This window comes from Penaeus chinensis, chromosome 31 (genome assembly GCF_019202785.1).
Source record: "Penaeus chinensis breed Huanghai No. 1 chromosome 31, ASM1920278v2, whole genome shotgun sequence".
Classification (NCBI taxonomy): Eukaryota; Metazoa; Arthropoda; class Malacostraca; order Decapoda; family Penaeidae; genus Penaeus; species Penaeus chinensis.
The window spans coordinates 22,255,238-22,272,737 of record NC_061849.1 but is presented as its reverse complement, the minus strand read 5'-3'; the positions used below and the strand labels follow the sequence as shown (position 1 = coordinate 22,272,737).

The 17,500-nt window shown below is 35.9% G+C and overlaps 2 protein-coding genes across 8 annotated transcripts in view; one reads left to right on the top strand and one right to left on the bottom strand.

The window, feature by feature from the left end:
* The window catches only part of LOC125041909 (histone deacetylase 6-like), a 36,301-nt gene extending 29,039 nt beyond the window's left edge, over positions 1–7,262 (top strand). For all 6 annotated transcript variants that reach the window (XM_047637301.1, XM_047637300.1, XM_047637299.1 and 3 more), the window contains 6 exons: positions 142–401; positions 541–646; positions 788–969; positions 1,109–1,252; positions 2,033–2,161; positions 3,013–7,262. In XM_047637301.1, the coding sequence (XP_047493257.1) occupies positions 142–401; positions 541–646; positions 788–969; positions 1,109–1,252; positions 2,033–2,161; positions 3,013–3,078 (887 nt within the window). In that variant the 3' untranslated portion in view covers positions 3,079–7,262. The remainder of the gene's footprint in view (positions 1–141; positions 402–540; positions 647–787; positions 970–1,108; positions 1,253–2,032; positions 2,162–3,012) is intronic.
* A 658-nt stretch (positions 7,263–7,920) lies between these two features.
* LOC125041910 (arginine/serine-rich protein PNISR-like) overlaps positions 7,921–17,500 on the bottom strand; it is a 10,943-nt gene continuing 1,363 nt past the window's right edge. The window contains exons 2-12 of one of the 2 annotated variants that reach the window (XM_047637305.1): positions 15,619–15,714; positions 15,176–15,418; positions 14,456–14,610; positions 13,131–13,355; positions 12,591–12,728; positions 12,247–12,486; positions 11,392–11,494; positions 10,669–10,725; positions 9,785–10,159; positions 8,640–9,605; positions 7,921–8,313 (exon numbers count right to left, since the gene is read on the bottom strand). In XM_047637305.1, the coding sequence (XP_047493261.1) occupies positions 8,686–9,605; positions 9,785–10,159; positions 10,669–10,725; positions 11,392–11,494; positions 12,247–12,486; positions 12,591–12,728; positions 13,131–13,355; positions 14,456–14,610; positions 15,176–15,418; positions 15,619–15,694 (2,532 nt within the window). In that variant the 5' untranslated portion in view covers positions 15,695–15,714 and the 3' untranslated portion in view covers positions 7,921–8,313; positions 8,640–8,685. Of the gene's footprint in view, positions 9,606–9,784; positions 10,160–10,668; positions 10,726–11,391; positions 11,495–12,246; positions 12,487–12,590; positions 12,729–13,130; positions 13,356–14,455; positions 14,611–15,175; positions 15,419–15,618; positions 15,715–17,500 lie in introns of both variants that reach the window. The other variant, XM_047637304.1, reaches the window with a different exon arrangement.

The following is a 17,500-nucleotide window of genomic DNA, read 5'->3' as shown; positions in this document are numbered from 1 at the left end:
TGTGTGTGTGTGTGTGTGTGTGTGTGTGTGTGTGTGTGTGTGTGTGTGTGTGAGAGACAACTAGTGTCTCCAAGTATTCATTAAATATCAGGGACTTCTCTGTTGTTTTAGTATCCAGTTGAGTTTTGCTATTCTTTCCAGGCTGCAGAGTTTCCCCTGAATGCTATGGCCATATGACAAAACTGTTGTCATGCCTTGCTGGTGGTCGAGTTATTATTGCTCTAGAAGGTGGATACAACTTGAACTCGATCAGTTACTGTATGACCATGTGTGCAAAGGCTCTTTTAGGGGATCCTCTCATCCCTCTCAGTCAGGGCCTTGCAGCATGTCCAAGTGCCTGTGAGACTTTGAGCAATGTCGTGTCTGTACATCAGAAGTTCTGGTCAGCATTAGACTTGAAGGTAAGCATTCCAAATCAAAATAGCTAATGGACTACTGCATATATATTTATGAGATATATGTTTATTGACTTTCATTCTCCAATAACTGTTCATATACCTAATAAAATACTCATTATCTTATATGCAAACTTCAATTCAGAGTAAAGGAATGTCACCTAGCAGTCGGAAATCTAAAAAGACCACAAAACAATCTCCATCTGTCGATCTTGTTCATAGAAGTCCTGAGACCCCAGATGGGAAAACTGGTAATATTTTCATATTCATGGGTCAGCTGACTGATATTTTGAGAAATATGATCATAGTGACTATGGCTTTTATCATACATGTTCCTGCATTTTTCCTTTTTCTATTCTTGTTCATATTTCCCCCTCTTTTCTTCTAATTAGGTCTTGATGAATTAACAAGCACCCTCAGCCAAATGAGTCTGGGCAAAGAAGGGAAAGGAGCCAAATCTATGGAAGTTGTTGATGTGAAGATGGAAGAGGAGGATGGAGCTGTAGGAGGCACTTGTGCCACATCAGACGAAGGCCTTAACACTTTTTTACTCACAGAACTTTCAGGAGCAGAGGTTAGACATTTTCATCTAGCTCTTATTTAGTCATATTTTTTCATGTTTTTTATTATATATGTATATAACAGTCATGAAAGTTAATTGTAAAAGTGGTTTAAGGTTATATTGTAATAATTGAGTTTCATGTAACCCACAGTCTATGTATGCAGTTGTTCCTTTGCAATGGTGTCCTCACTTGGAGTCAGTGAACCCTGTGCCAAACAATAGCTTGGATGCCTTCAGTCCATGTGAAGAGTGCAAAGACTTGGCAGAAAATTGGGTTTGTCTCACCTGCTACAAGGTGAGAATGTTTTGTTTTGGTTATAGTTTATAATAAATATCACAATTATATAAATTCAGTGGTTACAATTGAATTCAGGTTTATCAAGAATTTAAATATCAAATGGGGAAACTATGGAACATTCTATTTTTAGATCATAGGTTCTTGGGTCATTATTCAGGTTAAAGTTAACCCAGTGACAATGGATTTATGTTCAGTCCACTCTATAGTCTTGTGAATTTTTTTACATACAGATATCTCTACATATGCTCAGCCACCAAGGAATATGTTAGTTGGCCCTAGTGACTGCACCTGAATTCCCCATTCCTTGAATTTGTGTGTTTTTCTTTCTAATACAATTGATATTGATATTGTTATTATATTTATTGATGATTATTAAATTGTTAATAAAATATTAATGACATTAAAGACATTAAATAATACAAATGAAGCATTCCAAAAATCAAGGAAAATGGTAAACAAGTGAGATTGGTAGGACTAATAACTGGCTCTTTAGTGACTTGATACTGGTAGGGCCATCTTTGTGTAAAGATAGTAGATGAACTTATAATACAGAGGTCCATGACATGTATTCATGCCATCCAGGCTGATTGGAAGAAAAAGAATGATCATTATTAAAAGTCACTGTTCAAGCATTTTAAACATAATTTTTCTTGACCTGATCTGAACAAAAAGATAAATATGGACTATACTTATGAAAGTTTCTTCAACTTCTTTTTCTTTTTATGACGATGTAGCTAACATTGCTCTACTTCCTAAATATTAATTACTTAATTACAGGTTATGTGTGGACGATTTGTAAATGAGCATATGCTGATGCATGGTGTAACACAAGAACATTACATGGTGCTAAGTTATGCTGACTTGTCTGTTTGGTGCTATTCATGTGACTCCTATATACATCATGAGGTAATCAGTTGAGTTTTTTCAAAGTAATTTCTTTAATTGTACTCAATTCCAGAATCTGGCCATTAGGCTTACTTGAGTGTTGACTTTCCCCGGGTGTGTGGCTTGTAGACCCAGCCTACATGAACACTCATGTGATGTCAAGACTAAATGCCTTCCATTTGTAATGTTATTAGCATTTTTTTCTATTTTGTCATTCTCCAAGATCTGTGTCATTTGTTATGCTGTTTAAAGATGGTAATAGACTCTTTTCAATGAGCAGACTCCATATTATCTCTAAATAACAACAATCCTGAAGTAACAATAAGTAACATAATCACCTTGTTTCGTTATTCAGGGTAGGGCAGGAATAAGATCCTGAGCATGAAATGAGTGTCCTCTGTGGAGCAGATACTCTTCTAGCCATGGCTCACAGATGGTACATTCCACCCTCATTTACCAGTGAAAATAATGCAAGGACCCCTTTCTCAATGCCCACTCAGTCAAATCTCCCTGCAAGAGCTTTATGCATTCAGCCACATTTTTCATAATGGCACATTTCTGTGACCTCAGCCCTCAGCCAAATTTTCCATGACAGCATATTCCCCTCAACCTAGCTCTCAGCCAGCCAATTTTTGTCATGATTTGATGCTAACATCACTTAGATCCAATGGACTAATTATATCCTGATTGTAAAGTCTTCATATTTCTATTGCATATTTTGTTATGTTCTTTTTAACTATTCAATTGACTAGAGAATCATACATATACACATTCCTATTCATAATGAATATTGATAATGGGAGGAGAAAGGCTCCTGTAACATATTTTAACTTACTTTTAACCAAACTAAATAGTTGCACTTCCCATTTCAGATCTTACAGGAAGCAAAACGGGCAGCTCACATTAGCAAATTTGGAGAGGATATCCCAGGCTCATAGTGAAATTACTTGTATATCAGACAGAGAATGAATGTGAAAAATTGAGATGAAAATCGGTCTTTTTTAATATTGTATTCAGAGAAAACTATAGTGCAGTTATTGAATATTTATTGTATGCAACATAAGTGCAATGAATATTTAGTTACCAAATACAGGAATGGTACTTTGAACAGCCATCCATGTGCCAACATTTCTTTAAAAGGAAAGATCCACAAAGCATGTGTTGGAACAGCTGCTTTGAAAACTTACTAACCCAAAGCTTTACCTCATTTTTAATCATGCTAAGAATAATAATGATAATACAATAATGATAATAATAATATGGTTCAGTTTACTCCAGTACCAAAGGTCTTCAGTTATGTAAGAATGCCAAAGTCATCTTTCTTTTTTTTTTTTTTTTTTTTTTTACACTACTCACATATTTTTTATTGGTCTTCTCTTCCTTATTACCCCCTACCCTTTCTCTCCTGAATACACAAGGTTAATCCACACTAAAACTACTTTTCTGCAAAGTTAATCCACTTTCAAACCACTTATTTTTCTACATTTTAGTTGCTCACATTCATATGAACCTAACTAGTGTTGAACATATAATGGATTTTGGTGATTACGGTTATGAATATTATTATAGCAGAGTACATGTGTTCAAGATTCATAATTATTAAGGTGTACTTCACGATACTTTTTAGTTCAAGTTTAGATGTAAGATGCTTTATTACATGAATGTCCAAGGGTTTTTTTTTTTTTTTTTTTTTTTCACAGAAGTGCCAGGTTAGGCTGTGTGACTTAAGCAGAGATATTTCTTTATGTAGAGGTTGGTTTAGTTTTGAACGCTAAATTGAAATAATTTTCCGTCTTGTTTTGGTTGTACTGTAGCTTTAAATGTATTTATTCATAGTATTATTTTCTTGTAATTACCATTCAAAAAAAATAATATTCTAATATATTGCATAAGTAACTTGGTTAGAGGTGGCCTTGATAAAGATGTAAGGAATTAGTTTGGAGTTTTATAAATTTTATATGGTGAAATTTATATTAGGTAATGGATGTAAATGCTCAGAGTTTACTTATGTTTATAAAATACCTGTTTTCCTTATAGCTTTACATATAAAAAATGGGTGTCTCACAAGCACATGCCTAGACACATCCGCACCCAAGCACATGCACAAGCATGCTCACGCACAAGCACATGTACACATGTACACATGTCAACCCCACATGTGCATACATACACACACGCTCGCACACATGCGCACGCACATGCATATACACATACATATACATATACACAGTATGTGTATTTCTGTTTTTCAAATCGGTACTTACAACCAGGAAAATACTATGAAGCTTTGGTCCACATAACGAAATACCTGTTTCTTAGTTTTGCAAGTTTTTAAGACAACAATTAACTTTCACCTGAGTTTAAGAAGAGTGATTATTGCAGTTAACACAATTATATGAACATGAAATACTCCAGATAAACTTAGTGAAATTTATATGTTAAATAAATATATTAGTCTTGATGAAGACCTAAATAGGTATGCACATCATGGTACATAACAAAAAACAGATCAGTTTTCACTGCTAACCAGAAGCCTGCCTGCTACATTTAATTCACTTTACAATCAGTAATTACACAGGCCGGTGCATATTTCTAATGATTCACTCATCATATTAATTGCATGTCTTATATTTTTAAGAAATATTCTGCCCAACTAATATCTCCCAGATTAGATCTTCAAAGTGCAGCTTTTAGTGCAAGTGATATTAAACATGTATTTTTTTTTTTTTGCTGAGGACTATCCCTGGTGACAGTTTTAAACTTGGGCACTGAAAAATAGTAATTTAAAGTCCTCCAGTAACGAAAAAATACAAAGTATTTACAAAAATATACTTGTATGATGGCTTATTCAAAACATGATGCCATTGCTAAATTTAGCAAAGATTATGTTTGATATATATATATATATACGTAGGTAGAAGAACCAAAATATTTTATTAAGTTCTGTCAAGCTTTTCATGTTACAATATTAACTGTGATATGAACCACAATCATAAAGAGGCTCACTTTTTAATTGCTATAATGTTGTGCACTATTTTCTTTGTTTTTCATCTCAAAAGAAACAAAAGTTTATTTTTAAAGTATTTTCATGGAAAATAATTCCATTGGCATATGCACATGCTTCAAAGAGGTTTTGTTCAGAAAGTGTGAGAAAAAAAAAGGTGTTTACTGCTAGCAGCCTCAAACATTGTGATCAGTAATATGATAGGTTCAACCCATTTCACTAGTGTAGTGACATATTGCCTTGCTATAAATTAAATTAGGTTAATGCATCAATGCCTTTGCAAAATACCTAGTCTATAAAATGGTCTTGAATGAATGGAGCTTTGATTTACTGAAAATACTGCAAATATGGCCTTCTTTGGACATTTTTGTAGCACTATTTAGTTGCACACTTTTTAAATATGATAAGTAGGCATTAATGTAAAATTACCCAAAAAAAAAAAAAAAAAAAAAAAATTAAGGTCAGGCAGTTTAAAAACTCATGATAATTTTCCTCAAGCAAATACATGGCTCAACTTATTTTGTAACCAAACTACAGCATAACCAAAGTGCAAAATTAATCAGCATTTTAAGTCACATTTTCTCAGGATTCCTTTTTTATATGCTTTTCTGATAATTTACTCATCTGTTGGTAAAGGAAAGTTCATTGATGTTATTGGTAATGAAAACCTTGATTTTAATGAAAACAAACATACAGTTATCATATTTATTTCTTCCTCTTTTACATACCTTCTGTTTCACATATCATTTCACAGTTCGCATCAAAAAAGTCAATAAAAATTGAAACCACAAAATACAAGCGTATATAGCTGTGATAGGTGTCATTGGTGTAAATAAATTATTTGTTTGCCAAACTGGTGTTTATATAATAAAAGTGACAAAATCATACGATACAGTAAGTATATTTTTACTATATCAGACAAAAGAAAAAAATACCAATAGAAGTCTTCCCCTACTCTTGCGCTTACTCACTGATTACTAATAATGTACATTTAAATCTTTCCAAATAGTATAAAATGATCAATTTGATTATCACTGATTAATCTGTAAGGGAAATAGACTTGTATCAGTGCCTGTTCAGTGACCAAATAAAATTATTATGGCTTAACCTTGCTGAAAGTTTCCATAAAAAAATAAAGTAAATCTAGTCTCTTTCCAATCTGCCAGTAACCAAAACAGTGTCATATAGGTATATATATATATATATATATATACATACCCTTTACTACTATTTACTTTGTTCTAAATGTTACCAAGAATCAGCTTTATTTTTGGACTATCAATACCTAAAAGCACACTTTTACCAAATTTTCCTTTGTACTCTTACAAATTATTTTCAGGAATTGCATTTAACTTTTTATTACTTATATATGAATCAAACTCAAGATTGACATCTGGCTGGTGTTTAGATTGGAAAGACTATTTTGTCAACTGTCCTCTCTTTATAAACACTTATATTACAAAATGATGATTAGTACTTTTTTTTACACTAAAATTGGATATGCATTTGTATGCAAAATTGTATTAAAATGTGGTAATATTACATAAAAGAAAAAAATATAGAACATTTCACATACAGAGATAAGTGAAAGTATATGTATCTTTCACCATAATACTTTTACCACCACACCTCTTGTAATGGGCATTGTCTGTTGAACCTTTATTTGAAATCTCTCTTGAACACAACTGCTCAAATTTCTAAACACTATCATTTTCATAGACATCCCTGTACAAGCTTTCACTGTAATAACAAGTACATGGGTTCCCCAAGCAAACTTCACAAACAAAGCCGACAATATGATATAGGAATGCTAAAAATCTTGCTGTTAAAAATAGTGAAATATGCACCACCACTTCCTAGAATATCAGGTTTTATTGCTTATGGAAACCTAAAGGAAATATCTCAATTTTCATATTGTACAAGTTTGCATCATCTTAAAAAAGAAAAAAAAAATTGGGAATCTATGTAAAATCAGTAAATTAGGTTTCATTATAAGAGGTATGATGGTAGGCAAAACTTGGATATTTAATTTGTTCCTCTGCCTTAGTTTTTTTTCCCTCTCTCAGCTTATTATTAGAATCACTGTATTTTAATTTGAATAAAGACTTGCCTGAGACAGCTCACTTTCAATCACTCCTTAATCCTACCAAGTGTATGTACTAGCAAAAGTATCAGCATATATGCATACTGATACAGCAAAGCTGATGCACATCCTACACCACCTATTGAGCATTATTCAAGCTGCTGTCACTATCTTTTAATTCACAACATTTAGTGGTGTAATGTTTTTTATCAACAACACATGCTTTTCATAAAAAAATCTTCAACACCTAAAGTGCACAATTGATAAACAGTCCATCACATGTATAATCAAGAAACCTACTTTCTATTCTTTAAAAATAAAGATTAGAAACCAAGTTTTTATTCCTTAAAATAAAGATTAATAAACTAAAAGGATTCAAAATAGTTGATCTTCCCTATAATAATCAAAACCTTACTATTAACACTTATTCTTCACATGAAAAGAAAAAATAAATAAATAAATATAATTACGACTTCATCCCAATTAAAACAATAGGGATATCTCTTTCCATAAAAAAAAGGTACTTGCGAAGCAATAGTAAAAGAAATCTGACAGTTTAAGTGTCAAGACAACAAGAGACCAAATTTCCATTCATTTCATTATTAATGAATGCCAATTTCTTTCTCTGCTCTGTGTATTCCTAACAATGCTATTAGTAATAGTACGCAACAAAAGGCCATTCAAACCATAAAGGTAATTTATGACATTTATTCTAGACTACATGAGCAAGCTTTTAAAAAACAGAACCTGAAAAGTAAAAGGAGACAAAGCTCATGAACTTGAACTAGACAGTGATATGAGAACAATACATGTCATTAATGTGAACCTACAAAAATTACTGTTCTCATAAGGTCTTTAATCAAGTTCAATGAGTATACATCTTTTCTTTCCTGAAATAAGAGACTTGTATTGAAATGACAGCAATGCCTCTCTCAGGCTTCCAGTACAAGACCAGAATTATCACAATAAATTACATGGCTAATTGCAATATTAGCACTATACACAAAATTGACCTATCTTTGGATATACTAGTGTCAAAAATGACAGGGGATGCAACTCCAAACGATGGGCTGTGCAAGGCAGGTGCTGAAAAAGAAAATAAAACATAAAGAATATCTGTTGCCTCCTTTTCAGAGATATTCATGACAGACTAGACCTAATTGATATGGAATGAATTACAAATGTAGTGCCTCAGTGAAAAAATTATCAATATGACATTCCTCCATCTTATTCCCCACCATTATCAAAGACTTGGATGAAAACCAAACAAACCGAAACTTTCTGCTTTCTGTCTCTCAAACTGTTAGCTTTCTCTGCAAGAATTTGAGAGAGCACTTTCCCTGGAGCTGCGAAATGTTCGATGACCTGAAACCAGAAGTCCACAGACACTATACAGAACAGTGACAACTTACCTTGGTGTTGTCTTACCACAGCACTCACGCTAGGACCTTCACTTGCCTACGATGACGACCGGGATCTTCTTTTCCATTTCTTGGGGAGTGACACAGAGGAACTACATGACCGTGAGCGGCGACGCTTCTTGGATCTCTTGGGTGTTCTTGATGTAGAACGTGACCTAGAAATATACCGGTCCTTCTTGCGTCCATAGTCCCTGCTACGACTTCTGCTACGGCTGCATGAGTGAGAACGTCGTCTGCTACTTCTGCCCACTCTACTATCCTCACTACCATCTCTAAAACTTCTACGATGGTCCCTCCCCCGAGACCTACTGCTGTGACGGTATCCTGACCTGCTGTCGTTACTTCTGTCTCTACCTCGTTTCCTATCCCTAGATCGACTGCCCTTCCTACCTCTAGATCTACTTCTATGTCTATCTCTTGATCTCTCTCTATTTCTTCCCCTTGATCTATCCCTACCCTTAGATCTAGATCTATCTCTGCTATATCTTCTCCAGGATCCTCTCTCCTCACTTGGGCTGTGACTTCCATCCCTCCTCCTCCTGTAGCTCTCCCTACTCTTACTCCTACTTTTGTACCTATTATATTCCTCAGAGCTCCTACTTCGACTACGGCTGATCTCTTTCCGTTTCTTCTTCTTTTTGTGCTCCCTTCTTTCTTCCCTATCCCTACTTCCTGACCGACTCCTCTTCCTCCCCTCCCTTTCCTCACTTCTATGTGACCTCTTAGAGCTCTTCTTTTTATCTTTCTTAGACTTCCGCCTCTTCTTTTTCTTCCCCTCACTTGAGCGGGAATGATCACTAATGGAAGATTTTGAATCTTGTTCTGAATCTAAGCTTTGACCTGAGTCTTTAGAGTCATCATCTCCTTTAACAGAGCCACTGGGAGTACCATTGTCAGGCTGAGTTGAGTCTACCTCTGGGTCTTGGGGCGGTACAAATTTCATTGGTTTTATGTTTCCTGTGCACAACAAAAAGAGAAATTATGATTGTTAATGCAATTTTAATAACTGAAACCTAAGTCAAAGAGATCTTTACTTTATGCTTTCATTATTTCTCAAAAAGAAATAATACCAGTTATACTAAGTGACTCATTTGCACTTATATGCAGGACAATCACCAAATTAGTCATTAACCTACCCACAGCTGCAGGTGGATTCTTGTCTTCATCTGAGTCCTCCTCTGGTTTTGTCTCCTCCCCATGCTTGTCTCCCTCCCTGTCTTTGCTTGCCCGTCTCCTCCTATCCTCCCCGGAGACTTGCATCACCCCCCCATCCACCTTGGAGTCGTCCTCAGAGTGGGACTCATGTTGGACATTGTGTTTCCGGCTTCTCTCTGCCATCTCCTCAGCATGGAGTCTCTGAAGGATCATCCTCTCCGTGGCTTGGAAGTCCCGTCGCTTACGCCTGATAGTCTGCCTCAGTTCCTCATCACTGTCAGTTTCACCATGCATGCCGCCTCCCTCACCACCAGATCCATCTCCATCGCTTTCACTATCGCTGTAGATGCCTAGCCCTGAAATACAACATTCTGTTATCCTCATATAATGTGGTGCTAGTGACTATTTCTTCCCTTGTTTATGAAATTTCCACTAGCTTAAAAGCACATGGTTCCCACCCCGTTGTCATCAATTGAATCAGGGTCCCATCAACCCTTTCCTATCTACATTTCAGACCACTGAAATGTTTATTTTAAAAATAGAAAAAAAAACCACTATGCACTACTCTTTTCTAACCCCTGAAGACAATCCTACTGCTTCGTTCCCCCTAAAGAACAATATGTTTATTCCATCCCATTTCAAATGCTCAAGGGACATAGCACAACATTTTTCAAGTGGAACAACATACAAAATAAGAACTCAAGACTTCTTACTGATGGGGAAAATGAGAAAGGGAACAAGCCCATAGCACCCAGCTCCATTGCATACACTTTTCATTTATCATACAATGCACTTTGTAGAGTTTAAAAATAAATAAATAAAAAGCAACTATGCTAGGCAACAGAAAAGGTTGGTTTCAACTTACCAATTCCGCCCGACAAAGAGGCAAGGGCTGAGCTCTTCTTCACCTGAACTGCCGGAGCTTTAGACAAACACAGGAACTTTAGTGGTGTTGCGGGAGACCCCCGGCAGACCAGCCTTACCACACTAAGCAGATACAAGCTCTCACCTCTATAAGGGAAGTGACTGTTTATATCAAGAGGAAAGAGGCCACCCACACCACTTATCAGGACTAAAGTTGGTGCTCACTTCACAACTTTTAAGGTCTCATTTGAAAGGGGATCTTAAAACTTGTTCTGACAAGGTTTTAAGTCTGGAAATTGGAAACTGGTGAGACCATACACAACTTTTCCTATGCAGTTCAAGGCATAGTTCACAAGCCATTATGGTAATGCAGACCTCTCTCTTATTCATAACATTTCTAACCAAACCCTCATTCCATTAATCTACTTTGGAAAAAAAAAAAAAAAAAAAAAAAAAAATACAGAATAACATCTTTGAGAAATCTAAGGTGATTAATAATTACGCTTTAGAATTTAAGTACAAATGCTCCTTCCAAAGACCACAAAGTCACAACCAACGAGCACATCATTAATTATTTCTTTTTCAGCATTAAGATTCCTCACTGAATCAGCAGAATAATGACTTTACGGTATCCCAAAACGACTGCTGAGAGTCAGGCTCTGCCAGTGCAGAGCTACAGTACTAACAACCCTGCCCACACAACTGACACCAGTGAAAGGTGTACCTTTCATACGGGCACGATTCAACACTTCAGATGCAACCTCCTCCATCATTTCTGTAGTAACGTCCAGTAAAATTTCTGTCATCCAACGTCGCAATTTCAGCATCTGAAAAAGAACAAATAATTATATATACACCAGTTCTAACTTTTTCATTTTTTTATTCCATATACATTACATACACAAAAATGAAGAAAGTTAGTTCTATTTTCTTCTATAATAATAATAATAATAAGTGAATGAATTTTACTCATGAGATACTTGTAATTCACAATAAAAAAATTAATGTACAAAAAATATTAAATAGAAAAAAATTACTATTAATATAATTAATTTCTTTAACAAACAAATGACCACTAAGTTATGAATATAAATTTTATAGTACGAGATTCCTGCTATACAGATATAAATGCAAGAGTAACTTAATTTTCTTGTCATTTACCTAACTTCCAAATATACAACAGGCATGACTGAAATATTGTGATGTCATAACTATGGAAAAAGAGGTTTTTGGAATACATTCAGGATGTTTATCTTTAACTCATTCACACCAGGGAACACCCGATCATTCTCTATCATGTCATACCCATAAAACCAGGATGACATCTTCATGTTATGTGCAGTTGAGCCTTCTCTAAGTTGTGTCCTTTGAAATAGCCCCTCAAAAGTATGATTAAACCCTACTTTTGAGGAGCTACAGACCAGAATAATTTTATGTTTCCTGTGTTTCTGATTTTCTGCTCAAATTGCTGACTCTACATGCACCCAGATGTATTATTTGGTATTGCACTGCATTTAAAGTTTAGGGTCTAAATGTATGACTCTATAAACTATGACTGAGTTAACATTCTCCTAATCACCATTTCTTGCATCTTCTCCTCTTCTGACTTTGCAGGTTCAGGTGAAGGCATTCTCCTACTTATTTTAACTTCCTCCTCTTTCTCTTCAGTTTCCTCTCTACTGCCCCCATCTTCTTCTGTCCCCCCTTGGCTGTTCTGGGGAGCAAAGCGAGACCGACGTTTCCTGGCCATGCCCAGACCAGTTGTCGCGGTCTCTGGACTGGCTGACCTACTATGGTCTGACATATCACTGTCACTGTCCTGGAAAATAAGATCATGTCTTGTATATGTCCTTATTCGTTTCTAGCTTCATTTAGGAACAAACAATATTTTTCATCAGACAGCAAAAAGCCATTCCTACTTACAAATTTACTTTTCCTGGGCACACGAGGTTTGCCATCATTTGCAAGATCTTCCTCTAGGATACGTCGAGCTCTGGCTTCCTCTTCCCTCTTTCTCTTCAGCATCTCCTCTTTCTCAGACATTTGCCTTTCTTTCTCTAACTGTAATGAAAAACATTTACTAACTTTTTACCTCAGTCACTAATCCTTGTTGCTATGCACAAAAAACCCTAATCTGAAAAATCAGTTCTTCAGTCTTAAAATTCACAATCATCTTGGTTCCTACAACTCGATATTCTTTTTTTTTTTTTTTTTTACTGTAAACTAAAATCTTTGTATAGAAACCTTCACCTTACTAAAAATATCTGCATTAAAAAATATTACTTTGTTATATAGTAATAAATACTCAAGTGACTTAACACACAGTAATTCTAATGAAAAATGAAGGGTTAAAAATTAACATACACTGAACCCTTAATTTGGTCTCCTTCACGGATTATATAAAAAAAAAGCTCTTGACAAAACAGCAGATAACTAAGGCCCTACGCCCAACTCTATCCATACCTTTCTCTGCTTCTCCCGCTCCATCTTCTCCAAGCCCTCTCGAATCCAGGCTGGCAGCTTTTTCCTCTGTGCCGCATCCAGCTGGAAGTCAGCCTCCTTGCCCACCATGCGGTCAGGGTATGTTGGTCCCACTTGGAATTCTCGGCCTCTCCTGTCCCTTCGATCATTCCTCCCATACTCTCCCTGCACTCCTTCTGTTCCAACAATGGGCCACCCATATTCACCCTGTTTGGGAAAAATGAAGTATGTCAGCCACTCTTATTAATCCTGGGTACAATTCAAACTCTGTGCATTTGTATCAAGAGACAAATCTGTGTTGCAGCTAATGTAAAACTATAATGTTGTAATTTTCATAGGACAATATATTGTCTCACAAAGTCCTAGATCACATATCTAAAGCAAAGACAACAATTATATGAATTCATCTATACTTGAATATCTCATTCTCTGCATAGTATCAGAATTAACCAAATACTAAATTATCAAATAAACATCAAATATCCACTTACGTTCAGACAATCCACCTTGACAAAGGAACTCACCTACAATCCTTTATTCTTGTATTTACAAATATATTTATTTTCAAAATACACATCAATTATATAAACCTCTCCTTTAACATGTACTAGTCTAAGTTAACCATTTATAAACATAGTGTGCTCCCTTAAATGTTCTTCATATTACTAGCATCACCTCATTTAACTTCAGACACCAGAAACCTTAGATACCTTCTCAATAAGCCATCATCTAAAACATATAGGGAGAAAGAATAATGTGCAAATAAGATTGGCTATCTGGGCAAAGCACACAATCAATATCAAAGACTAACAAGAGAAAAAATTTAACTTGCTACCATGAAATTTAGCATATTCACATATATATGACATATATAAGTCTTAAAAATAGTATAAGTGGATAGTTTTTATTTCTAATCACAAGAACAACTATTGCCAATACTCCTACATGAATCTACAATAATAAATTCAAAGAAACAAAATATAATAAATATATTTGTACATGGTTTTCATGTAAAAATGTAAAAACTTTTACTTGTGTTTAAAACTGGCCAAAAAAATAAGAAAATTAATATCTGTGACCCTCTGTGTATATGACTCCCCTTAAGAGTATCTGCTATTCATCTGAAACTCGCTGTACCAACAAAATCATAACTCTGATATCCTACAGTTACCAAGACCAAGGTTGAGGAACAAACATCAAAAGCGCAGTGCTGGTAGCGATGACGAGCCTCAGATACCTACCTGCATCTCCATGCCAAGGGCTGCTGAAAACTCATTACCATACATGGTGTACCCTGCCTGGCTTACATCTTTTCCGCTATAATGCTGTTGGGAGTTTATGTCTTGATTTGTAGCACTGCTCTGGGAGTATGCATCAACAGGCCAACCCCAACCCCAGCCCATTCCAGTGGTGTGGGTGGGTGGCCAGTTTCCCTCGCCATTCCAACTCCCCCACGATTCTCCTGCGGCAAGAAAGGAGAGTTGTCAATTTACCCCACACTTGACTAGGAATAGATTTTAATACCTGTGAACTCCTTTTTTCCATTTCAATTTTATCAGAGACATCTTCAAGAATTCTAATACAAAATCTATTTCATTCATCAAATCTTGCTAATCTAGTGGCTCTCAGTTAAGTAAAATTCACCACATTCACTATCTATTTTGCAAAATCAAATCTTAAATTAACCCAATGGCGTCGGGTATACAAAATTAAAAAAAACTCTACGCTCTGGCGAACGGCGGCAGCGCGCCGACTCTGAGCGCGTGAATTCGGTGCATCAAGCCAAATCATTGCCTCGGGGCGTTTTGGCGCGGCGCCGCTGCGGACAGCCGCACGCCTCAAATCGGGCGTATTGTTATGACAGCGATAGCCGTGACCCGTCGCCATTGGGTTAAAGATTAATGCTATCAAATGATGAAATAGTTCATGTTCCTTAATGTATGTGAAATATTCTCATGATATTACACTATTACACTTCTATAACCAGTATATACAGAAGGAAATAAAAATAAAAACCTCTTCCCTACCATTCTGCTGGTCAGAGCCATTTGCTGCTGGTCCCTTATCGTCCTCAATCTCCATGTCCATCTCTCCTCCCCCACCTGCAGCGGCCGCATCTTCGGGAGGATGCACTTGGGGAGCAGGCCCTGAGCTTGCCACCGGCTGGGAAGGGTGGCTGTGCTCCTGGGGGGGTTGGGCCTGCTCCGGTGGTGCTGTTTCCTTCATCTGAATCCATTGCTTGGCAAGTTCAGCCCAATCAACTGTGGATGCTGCATAATATATACAAATTAGGTAGGTTATAGAACATTACATTATTGTACATAGAACTTAAGATAGTAAATAAAATTAAATATAAATGGTACCACATATAAAACTGTACTCTACTAAGCTTGAACCTAACCGAGCAATATCCAACATTTAGACTTCACTGTGGTACTTGAGAGACATTCCACTATAAATTGCTACTTACCTTCCTCAGGCTTCATATTCTGGTAGTGCTGGGGCTGCAGGGCCCATGATGCCCATTGTGGCGCACCTGACCACATGGTTCTACTTAATTAGTAACCTGTTAAGGATTAAAAGGTCAAATGTTAAAATTAAAAGAATTTGTTAGCATAGTCAATCTCTTTCCTACGTATCAAATAAGTAAACAAATACACATTAAGACGACAGGTACGGAGAGGAATATTCATAATTATATGTATGGTAAACTACTAAGGCCCTAGTAATCTTGGGCCTTGATTGTCCAAGACCCATTGACTAGATAAATGGGTAAATCAAGTTTACCACCATTATCCCAACAGTGGGATCCAAACATCAAAAAGGTTTAATAATGTCTTTTTACTTTCAAACACTCAATAATTATTTACAATGACACTGCAAAGACATAAAAAAACAAAGGATAATCCCTTATGGAGAAGCCCAAATAACACTTACTGTAAATGAACTTAATCTAAAGAAGTAAAAGACTTAAGGGCACAATCAGCTTGTTACACCTGCAGTGACTCACATGATTACTGTGGCCAGCACACTTTGTAAAGACCAATAAAACTACATCACCTATCCCCTATCATTTAGAGCAGTGGATCTTAGGCTTTTTTGGATGCGACAAAATCCTGTCCAGATTGACTATATACCTTCATAAACACTATAGTATTTTAAAATTTGATTTCAAAATACCTAAATCATTAACATCTAAGGTTAACAAATCATAGAGACACAGACAGTTTATAGTATTTTAAAATTTGATTTCTAAATAATAAACTGTCTGTGTCTCTATGATTTGTTAACCTTAGATGTTAATGATTTAGGTATTCTTTACACAAGATTAATAATTTGATAACATTTTGAATAGGTATATTGGGGGAAAAATGTAAACTTATCCTTGGCGACCTAGCTTTGGTGTGTGGAACTACTGATTTAGAGCTTGTATATCTCCCTGGTGATTTATTGTCAAGGAACTGCTCATACCTCAAACAGACAGACACAGAAGGGGGGGGGGGGGGGACAGAGAGGGAGGAAGAAAGAGAAAGAGAGAAAGAGAAAAAGGGAAGGAGGGAGTGAGGGAGGGTGAGAATGGGTAGGTAGGATAACTTGCCAATTAGGAAGCACAACTCCCCCACAATAAGGATGCACCTGAGAAAAAAAAATACTACACACAAACAAAACTGTTAACATTTAAAAAAATTATGCTCAAAATAGATAAAAAGAACTTACTAATATCCCCTGAATATGGTGAGCTTTCATTTCAATTAATTTGGCATAAAAAAATGTAAGAAAATGTGACATTTTTCATACACCCCTTAGCCAAAGGTATGGGAAGTGACCGGAAAATTTACATTTTGAACCAGTTACTTCGCACATTATGTTCTCACTATGTTTCAGATGAATAGTTAAGTCTCTGAATATATCAGGCTACCAACACCCACATATCAAAGCTCCAGCAACGACTTGCTCATGATGACACCCATGACGCTGTTGTAAACAAATTTCATGGAAATGAAATCAATGGAAATTTCAAGAATGAAGACAAGTTAACAGTTTATACATTGATCTCAAGAAATTATCAAAGAAATTTGATGCTTCTAATAACAGAATTCAGTCATAATAAATGATACAAAACGCAACCCAATCAAACTCGAAACGACACCAACATGCCATGTCTCACCTTGCAAAGTGCAGTTCAGTTCAGAAAAAAAAAAAATCATGTTCTGCTCACAAGAATTTCATAAAAATTTACATGGTTAAAGTTAAAACAATATCAAATAGTTCACAAAATCTTGAGTAGGATTTGGTACAAAAGATGATGGAAATTTTCTGTCTTAAATTCATCCTAAATGTTCGCGTGGCTG